Genomic DNA, 10,419 nt, shown 5'->3' with positions numbered 1-10,419 from the left:
ATCGATGGAAGAGACGATAAGAATGTGGTGGGACCCACTCTATCGCTCGCCTTTGGAAGGACACGCGTCGTTCGCTCCGTCCGGAGGATTTCTGCGCTGTTCCCCCGGGGGAGAGACAGCGTTTCCCCAACGCAAATCTTAATGCCAAGGGTTTGTATCGTTCCCTTGGATTTTTCTTTATTTATTTGCTTTTCAACTTGATCTAGTTATGTACGTACGTGGATCCTTCCTAAACTCTAGAGAGCCCCGTACAGCATATGCAAGCCAACCACACATTTTGCTAATCACAAGCCAAACGGAACACTAACTCAATACTAGCCGGGATTTAACACTAACTCAATACTCCGCTAAAAATGCATTTTCGGTGCTTCAACCGTTTATGGCCGGGCTGCTGCTCTCGCCTTCTCCCTCAAGGATTGCTTGCACATCGTCTTGGATGCCATTGATCACAAGCTTGACCAAGTAGTGAAGGTCGGCGACCTGTTTCCGCACAGCATCGACGGTGGCCTTGACACAGTCGCTGTTGAGGTACCACGCGTGGTAGCGAACGGTGACCTGCTCCAAGCTCATGAGGTTCCCGATGCCGGACGGCACGCCCTCCCGGCTAGCCGGTGCCGGCCCAGGTACCCGAGAGAGTCTAATGTCAATGTGTGTCAGCCTCGGCATTGCCCCATGTTTGAAATCCAGCCAGGGAACCCGGCAGTCGATGGAGAGCGTCAGAAGGCGACGGAAGGCGCCGTCAGGGATCACTGCCGCTTCTCCCGGGAGGTAGTCCAAGCCTAGCACGAGACACTCCAGCATGGGCAGGTTCCCCAGTATCTCCATACCACTCCGCTCGAGGCTGCAGACCGTGATCTGCAGGAACGCGAGGCGGCTCAGCCTCCATATCCATTGAGGGGTAGCGGGAAACCTCCCGGCCGTCACCTTAAGCATCTCCAGCTCCTCGGGGAGGGGGATGCCCTTAAACTTCCCCAGCATCTCGGGAGGAGGGGTGTCGCCACTAGAAAGGGGGTCTAGGAACTCCATGGAGCATCCGAGCCGGCAGTGGATCGTCAGAGACTTGAGCCGCTTCCAGCTCCCGATCGAGTGCCATAGCGCGTTTCTGTAGGCTATATCGGCGCACTGGTGGCGAGACCACGTCATGGAGAGCACCCTGAGCGAGGTTAGACCTGTTGGCCCAGACCCAGCAGTACTCTCGCCGATCTGATACCAAACACAGCCCCTGCCGTCGAGTACTTTCCGACGACTGATGATGAAGTGATTTCCGACGAGACGTCACGCACGTACGATAGCCAGTACTTCCGCCGTGAGATAAGACCCAGCTAGCCAAGCTCCTGCTTGATCGATCTTGTGATCTGCTAGCTATACTACTCACGCGCACAACACAAAAGCGCCAGACCCAGCAGTACTCTCGCCGATCTGATACCAAACACAGCCCCTGCCGTCGAGTACTTTCCGACGACTGATGATGAAGTGATTTCCGACGAGACGTCACGCACGTACGATAGCCAGTACTTCCGCCGTGAGATAAGACCCAGCTAGCCAAGCTCCTGCTTGATCGATCTTGTGATCTGCTAGCTATACTACTCACGCGCACAACACAAAAGCGATTAGCCACAGGTGCATATCGCACCTTGGTGTTTTTCCTTGTATTGATTCAACTCACGGTGGTTTACACGTTCAGGTTACAAGCATATAAATAGCACATCTAGCTAGCTAAACCAAACCTAGTCGGTGACTAACTCTAGTACTACTCGGTTACATCATGTATACTCTGAACCGTGCAACACACGTAGTGTTCCTACCCGGAACATGTAGGTATACATATTCGTATACGGAGACGTACGACATCGTGCCGGACTCGGAGTGCTTATTCCTAACAATCACCCCCTAAGCACGACGTGTGCTTCACTTCCACCAGGGTCCCAAATGCGCCAGCTGTTTCTTGCAGGCGTCTTCATCGGCATTGCTTTCGCCGTTCCTCGTGGCACCCATGTTACCGACTTTACCTTCGCCGGCTTCTCCTGAGCTTCACGCTGACAGTCCTTGTCCGCGTCTTCAGTCTTCACCGGTTCCTTGATGAACAAACATTGCTTCGTGTGCTTCATCTTCACCGGATTATTTACCGTCCGAAGTTCCTTCTTCGAATAGTAGTTCAACACGCGTCGCATGCGTGCTCGTGTCGGTCGTAGTCGTCTCGTCTCCAGTGTAAGTAGAGATAGCACGACATACTCTTCTGCGCCCGACGTCGCACTTGTTTCTTCACTTGCGGATCCTTCACTTGCTAGCTGAGGACCCACGTCGCTTCTTCGCGACTCACCTTTGTAATCTCGTCGAAGTACTTCCTCCCCGAGATTCAAAGGAACATGCATAGCTAGCTCCTTACCTGATGGATGCGATTCTTGCCGATGGTTTTGGCTATAATGCACCCCCGTACAAGCTAGCTCGTGCATAGCTAGTTCCATCAGCTCTAGACACATGTAACGTGTGTGCCTCCTTACTGGAATATCTGCTTCCAGCGGAACAAGTGCAGCCTGAACTGGTCTACCTCCACCCAAATCAGCTGAACCGTTGCTCTCTTTTGACTCTATTAGTGCAGCGCAAAGTCTGCTCCTTTCTGACCTACTTGCTGGGCACGAGGCCTGCCCGTTTGTTGTTTCTTCTGGCGACGTAGCTCCTGGCAAAGCGTGGCTTTCAACGCTAGCTTCTGGTTCTCGTCCCAACACTCTTTCTGGACTATGTCCTGGCGGTAGAGCCTCTCCAGGCCTGACCTGCCCACCTGAATTGCTCGGCTGAGCATCAAGGCCTCCAGGCAGAGCTCCATCCGGCCCTCCTAGCCTGCTTGGACTACCAGCCCGAACACCTCCTGCGCTGCTGCATATGCTCCCTTGCAGAGCTCCTGCCCACGCGTGTGAGCCTGGCAGCCATGCCAAGCCGCTCCCTGGGCTGCATGGGACTAGTGATGCATCACCAAGCGTAGCGCCCGCCGGACATGCAAAACGACGTCCCAAGTTTTCAGCTTCTGCATCAGCGTCATAAGGTTCCGACGTAGATGAACTCGATGTACCGCTCGACTCGTCCATGTCTTTTCCAGGTTGATCATCTGCATGCTCAACTTCACTATGAACCACAGTAAAAGTATCATCCGGCTCCGTGGAGTTCCAAATCCATGATAAGTCTTCCTCGAAGACTACATCGCACGTGACAATCACCTTGTTCGTCGAGGGATTGCACAAACGGTATGCCTTCGAGCCTTTTTCATAGCCAGTCATGATCATTGGAGTACTCCGATCCTCCAAATTCCTTTTATGGCTGGACACCGTCTTGACATGGGCCACACACCCGAAGGTGCTAAGATGATCAACTGAGGGCTTGCGTCCGTACCATGCTTCGTACGGAGTCCCGCCAACCATACTCCTAGTTGGCGCCCTGTTCAGCAAGTAGACAGCCGTGTTGACTGCCTCACCCCAGAACTTTCCTGGCAAGCCTTTGCTCTCCATCATGCTCCGTGCCATGGCCACCACCGTATGCTTCAATTTACCACCCCGGTCTATGCGTAGGGACTTTCTCTTCTCCCTTGCTTCGATTTCTCCAGCTTCCTTGATCTTCTCGAATGCTTGTAGACCTAGATCTTTACTCTTCAACAACACAATCCACATGTATTGGCTGATATCATCCACCACAAGCATGAAGTACTCATTGCCGGACGGGGTTGCGGGTGAAATTGGACCGCATATATCGCCATGAACGAGCTCCAAAGCTTCACTTGCCTGATCCGTGGTTTCACGTGAAAACGGGGAACTCCGTTGCTTCTCGACGACACCTTCGTCACATAGCTTTTCCACGTGATCCACACACAGTAGACCGTGATCCATCACAATCTCCGTAGCCGGTGATGGAGGAGGTAGCTCCTCCTCGTCCTTCTGCTCGCATACTTCAAGCATCAGCATCATCGGTCCATCATCTCCTTCCTGGGCGATGAGAGCCCTTTCCTTTGGCTTTGGTGGTTTCCGGCAATCAACCTTGAAGTGACCGAGCTCGCCGCAGTTATGACATCTTACTTTCTTTATGTCAAACTTCCTCCTCGGCGGAGCGTCGTCCTCGTCCTCCCCTGCGATGTACTTTCTCGCTGGGAAAGAAGCTTCCTTATCACTTCTATTGTCATATGCCTTATCGCCCTTCTCTTTGGCGACCACCGCCTGCCACCGGGCACGGGTAAGCATAACGTGCTCTTCCGGTACCACATCACCATAGGTGATCTTCATCCGCTCGTCATGAGCCTTGAACCGTCCAACTAGATCATCCATCGTGAGAGTCTTGAGATCGACGCACTGCTCGATCGCCGAAACAACGGACAAGTAACGCGGCGGCACCGCGCGAAGGAAACGCCTTACGATCGAGATCTCCTCGAGCTTCTCGTCGAGCGCACGAATCCCATTGACCAATGTTGCGACCCTCGAAGCGAAGGCGTCCAGCATCTCATCTTCTCCCATCTCCAGATTCTCGTACTTCTTCTGCAAGGTTTGTAGGGCCGCCTCGCGGACGCGCTCATGACCAAGATTTAGCGTCTTGATCGTCTCCCACGCCTCCTTTGCATATTTCTTCGAGATCAGGTGCTGCTTCACGTCCATCGGCATCACCGAGCAGATGGCCGTGAGTGCCTGTCGGTCCTTGCGGTACTTCGACGCGCCCTTCTTGAACTCGTCGCCGCCTGGATCGACAGCTTCCCAGATTTCGTTGGACTCGAGCGCCCACATCATCGTGGTCGCCCACACCGTGTAGTTGTCGCGGATGTACTGCGGGTACTGCGTCGATACCGGTGCCGCGACGCCGGAATACTCGCCCATCTCCTTCGTCATGACCTCCCGTTACTAGGAGATCCTCCACGAGGCTCTGATACCAATTGTTGGCCCAGACCCAGCAGTACTCTCGCCGATCTGATACCAAACACAGCCCCTGCCGTCGAGTACTTTCCGACGACTGATGATGAAGTGATTTCCGACGAGACGTCACGCACGTACGATAGCCAGTACTTCCGCCGTGAGATAAGACCCAGCTAGCCAAGCTCCTGCTTGATCGATCTTGTGATCTGCTAGCTATACTACTCACGCGCACAACACAAAAGCGATTAGCCACAGGTGCATATCGCACCTTGGTGTTTTTCCTTGTATTGATTCAACTCACGGTGGTTTACACGTTCAGGTTACAAGCATATAAATAGCACATCTAGCTAGCTAAACCAAACCTAGTCGGTGACTAACTCTAGTACTACTCGGTTACATCATGTATACTCTGAACCGTGCAACACACGTAGTGTTCCTACCCGGAACATGTAGGTATACATATTCGTATACGGAGACGTACGACATCGTGCCGGACTCGGAGTGCTTATTCCTAACAAGACCACCGAGAGCCTCTGCCACGAAGCGCGCGGAGCAGCGGCTTAAGTCGACTGTCTCCAGTGTGCGCAGCTCCGCGATATGCCTAATCCCCTCCGGTACCTGTTGCTGCATCTCCGCCCATGAAACGCCGTCGAGCTGATCAAGGAGCAGCCGCCGCAGCCCTTGCAGGCACTTGATCTGCTCTGGGAGCTGCCTTACCCGGGTGTTCCTCAGGTCCAACGCCTCAAGCTTTTCTAACCTGCATACCTGCAGAGGGAGCTCGCATATCCGCGTGCAGCCGCCAATGTCCAGTTCCCGCAGATGGAGCAGCGCCTGGATCTGCGTCGGAAGCTTGGTGATGCTCGTGTTCCTCACGCTCAGATACTTGAGAGGAAGAAGCTTGCCCATGTCGCACACCCGCAGCAAGTCGTCGTCTGTCAGATTGTTCCAGCCTTCAAGATCTAGCACCACCAGACTGCCCAGCGTGACCTTGTCGAGCAAAACCCCTTGGGCTGCGCCGGAGATGGTCAACGAGAGTGTGGAAGATAAATTCATATTTTCTAGCATCTCTGGGTGATGAGCAGACAAATTCATCCGGCTCTTCTTTCCTGCTGATGCCTGCTGGCTGCTCGTAGTAACAAAGTTCACCTTGGCTGATTTGGAGACGAGGAACTGGAGCACGAAGGGGTCCACCTGGCAGTGGCAGGCCTCCGTCATGCCAGGGAATGTCACCAGCCGGATGATGTTCCTGTCGACGAGCTCAGAGAAGCAGTGCTCTGCTTTCTCCTCGCAGTCTCCCCAGTGATCGGAATAGATTAGCCCCTCACGTACCCATGCTCTGATGAGACGCTCCTTGTCAATCATGCACCCCTTCTGGTGTACAAGTGCTGCACTCATGCACAGCGGCAGTAACTCCAACCCGTAGAAGAGATCGTTGTAACTGTAGGACATTTCCTTCTCGAATTGTTTGACTAGTTGGGGAACATGTTGCAAGTCACAACCACTGGAGCTCTGCTGCATCTTCTTCTTCATCAAGTCAGCCATTCCGGTTATGAACATGGGTATACCTTCACATATCCTCAAAATTTCATCACGAGCTTGCCTTGAATCGTCTGCTGCCGGGTAACCATTCTCGGAGCCAAAAGCTTTTGTGAGAAACAACCTTTCTGAATCCACGTCATTCAGAGGCTTAACCTCATGCACAAGCCCATTAGAGGTACTAGAACAGCAGAATCGAGCTATGCTTGAGATGCGTGTTGTTACGATTATTCGACTGCCACACCCGTCATCAGGAAAAGCGTCCTTGATGATTTCCCAATCTTTCTTTTTATATTCTGAGATAGTCCATGATTTAAATTCCCAGTCATCTAGGAAATTGAGTAACCTGTCTTCGTTTTCTTTCTCGGCCGGATCCTCATTTTCTTGGCTTTCTTTTTCTGTCTCGTCTTCTTGACTCCCTTTCTCAGCATCATCTTCTTTGCTTTCTATCAGCTGGGCCTTATCATCATTCATTGCTACGTCTGTCTGATCTACAATAGATTCTAGCTCTGCCCAGTCTTCTTTGCTTCCTTTCTTGGCATTATCTTTGGTCCTTTCCAGGGCCTGACCTTCTTTGCTTACTTGCTTCTCTTTATCTTCGTTGCTTTTTTTCTGGCCATCGTATTCGTTGTTTTGGTCATGGGTTCGATAATCAAGGATTACTTTTTTTTCCTCATATTCTTTATATCCTTTCGTGGCATGACCTCCTTTGCTTCTTTCATCGGCTTGAACTTCATTGCTTTGTTTCATGACTTGATTTTTTGGCCCTTCTTTCTTGGAAAGATCTTTTTGCTCAGCACGATATTTTTTGCTTATTTTGTTAGCCTGATCTTCTTTGATGTCCATCTCTATCCGATATTCATCGATCTCTTTCTCTGTTAGATCATCTTTGCTTCCTATATAAACATTATTCTCGAATTCTTTATTGGCCTCATCTTTTTTGCTTTCTTCCTTGGCTTGATCTTCATTACTTATTTTCTTGGTGTGATCATCATTACTTTCTTTCTCGGATTTACCTCTCTTGATTTCTTCCATTCTCTGATCTTTGTTATTTTCTTTCTTTGCTTGATCTTCATTTATTTCTTTTTCCCCCCAATCCTCTCCGTTTCTCTTTTCGATGTGATCTTCTTTGATCCCTTCCTCGGGTTGGTCTTCATTGCTTTCTTTCTCATCTTTATCATCTAATTCCCATGCTTTCATTACTGTGTTTTCTCGTAGAGGTGATGATTTCAATCCCAACTCTGATGTATCCCAAATATCATCTATTACAATAAGATACCTAGCATGGAGGGAATAAAATGTGAAAAATGATAAACATCTCGATATAATTGTGAAATTATAATAGACCAAAACAAAACAAAAATCCCAAACATAGGTGTTGCACCGCATTCAACTAAATGGATGCAATACTCTATTAGAAGTTTAGAACCTTATATTACATTACCATATAACCAACATGGAAAGCCACCCTAATGAAAATTAGAGTCATGGTATTGTTGAACTGTACATGTGGACTTTTGGTTGTCTTCGCTAGTATATGAATTTTGACATGGTATCAGAACCAAGGTCTCGGTTTCAAGCCATGTGAGGCATAATTTATCCTGAACTTATTGTTGCCCCCTCTGTCTACGTACAAGGCCTTTTGAGCCCACCTCTTGAAGTGTATGTGCATTTCCTAGATCTTTCCATTAGTTCGGACTTTGTTTGTGTTGGCTAGTGCATAAAATTTGACAGATATTTCATAATAATATGATAATATATTATATTTTTATCACCAGTATGATCTAGTAATTAATATCAGTTCCACATCAAAAGTTTACTTTTGTGAATAGAACATCGGATTTATTATCCACTTTAACCATCATGGTGAGATATTTGGAACAAGATGACCTATGTGTGATATATTTTGGTTTCACCATGACATCATCTCAATTTAAGTCTAAAGTTCTTGTAGCCTTCTTTTTGTTCTGCGTTGTCAAAAATTTATGTTCTAGTACTGCCACTTTGTCGTTCCATATGATACATCACTATGCAAACAGTGTCTCCAACTATAAGTCATTTTTACATGGGTCAAATAATGTTTTGTGACATGTTTTACCTTTTTCATATGAGACTGCCAAACTTTCTTTCTCTTTTCCAAAAGCATACAATCTCCACAATGGTTTAGCTTAATTGGAGAATTAGGTTCCAGCAGATTAACAATAGTGAGATGTTTCGCATTTTATGAGAAGCCATGCTATTAATTCAGCCGAACAGTGATAGAACAAGGAAATCACTAAGAAAATAGTAAGAGTCAGCCACATATATAATCATTTAGTCCTTCTAGTCCTTCCGTCTGGGTTTATAAGGCAACCTCATACTTTGGGTCCAACGTGCAAAAAGGGTGCAACATGAAAATGAAATTTGTAATAACTACACAATCACCAGATTAATATACTGAACCAGAATTTCCCAAGGCTAGGACAAGCATAACAAAATGAGGGAGTGAACTCTGTTAGGAGTCCTTAAACACTTCTGATAATCCATTATTTCTTAACTAGTCATTGGCCTCTGGCTGGTGAAGCATAGCAAAACTCTTAAACACAAGAATAGTGAAAAGTTTTGGAATGACATAAATTTGTGTTTAACATCTGTAGGGATTTCAAGCATAGTAAAACAAGCGTAAAATAGCCCTTCTAAAAGTAATATAGTACGACCCACTTTTCAGGCAAAAAAATAAATAGTACGGTACCTCTTATTTTTCAGCCTTTTCTTGATGTTGCTAACCACCTCCATCTGCTCAGTGGATGAGTTGATTGCATTTTTTGTGGACATGTCATTGTGAAACGGCTTCAAGTTAGGCACTGGCGGCATCATCTTGCCTCTCACTGGGTGTGCAACGATAACATGGCTGTACACACAACTACACTTCAGCTTAATTCATGCTCATAAAATTGATGATGAAGTAGTTTCGTAATGGCTTGGATGTATACATAATTATCAGGATAGTTGAGTATTAATTCACATGCAAAAATAATGACGAAATTGTTTCTTCTTTTTTGCAAATGACGAAATTGTTTCAATCGGGAAACTATACACGTAGCATGAGAGTGTACTCTTTGTGATCTTATGCCAAGTGTCGTGGACATGTTAGCCTAGTGTTTGCAGAGTGCCCAGAGAAGGGAGATCGGTATAGAAGGACACATGACGCCCTCGAGAACAAGCATATGCCCTTTTTGCAGAATATATTTTTCCTAGCGCCTAGGGCGCAACATTTTGAAAAAGATATGAGACACATGATGCGCTAGTGTGATACCTTCTTTGCCGTGTAAAATACGAGTGGCATGCGGAACTACCATCCTTGTACCGGCATTTTTTTAGCCGAGCATCCCTTTTTAACATTCGACAAAGACTTGCCGAGTGCACGGTAAAAAAACATTCAGTAAATGCATATTTGCCAGTTTGGTCTCAGTCGATGCATGTAGTCGATGCATGTACGTCAAGTGCAACACCCAACAAAGCCTTTGTCGAGTGCAAACAAGGCTTTGCAAAGTACCTTGGGCACTTGGCATATGGCTCGAATACGGTATTGTAGGGTGCCTTTTTGGTTGTTGGTTTGTTTTTAGAGGGGTATATTGTAAGTTATTCATATGTGTTCAAGGGGTTAGTTTCGGGGTTAGTTGTATTTTTCCCCCGGAATGGAGGGTAACTCTAGCATCTACATCGATAGATGCATCTATCCAATTTAACTGATTAATCGACAAACCCTGCCAAAATCATATATTCGAGTAACCCCAAACCACATTCCTGGCGACATCACCACCCAAACGTCCCACATACCCTAAACCAAAAACTGGACAAAGAAGAAGCACATAATGGCGATAATGGCAAGTCGAACCTCCCACGGGCGTGATAGCCGGTCATAGATATTTTGTTTCCACTAGAGAGAGCGCATATTGATGTTTTGATCGGCCATTGCCATCAATCATTCTAGCCCCGCTCCCAATATGAATGTCGCCAC

General features: G+C 47.8%; 1 protein-coding gene across 1 annotated transcript; it reads right to left on the bottom strand.

The window, feature by feature from the left end:
* Nucleotides 1-269: 269 nt before the first annotated feature.
* On the bottom strand, nucleotides 270-7,479 carry LOC127348156 (disease resistance protein Pik-2-like). The gene is made up of 2 exons (XM_051374246.2): nucleotides 5,405-7,479; nucleotides 270-1,169 (listed from the first exon to the last, which is right to left on the bottom strand). Exons 1-2 carry the CDS (start codon nucleotides 7,452-7,454, stop codon nucleotides 370-372), a joined length of 2,850 nt encoding a protein of 949 aa, XP_051230206.2. The 5' UTR covers nucleotides 7,455-7,479; the 3' UTR covers nucleotides 270-369.
* Nucleotides 7,480-10,419: the final 2,940 nt, after the last annotated feature.

This window comes from Lolium perenne, chromosome 4 (genome assembly GCF_019359855.2).
Source record: "Lolium perenne isolate Kyuss_39 chromosome 4, Kyuss_2.0, whole genome shotgun sequence".
Taxonomy (NCBI): Eukaryota; Viridiplantae; Streptophyta; class Magnoliopsida; order Poales; family Poaceae; genus Lolium; species Lolium perenne.
The sequence above is the reverse complement of the archived record's forward strand: the minus strand, read 5'-3'. Positions and strand labels throughout refer to the sequence as shown.

Coding starts and splice junctions, on each gene's coding strand:
- LOC127348156 (XM_051374246.2), bottom strand. CDS start 7,454: ATGGAAGAAATCAAGAGAGGTAAATCCGAGAAAGAAAGTAATGATGAT. Junction 1,170..5,404: donor CGTGGCAGAGGCTCTCGGTG/GTCTTGTTAGGA, acceptor CTGGGCCAACAG/GTCTAACCTCGCTCAGGGTG.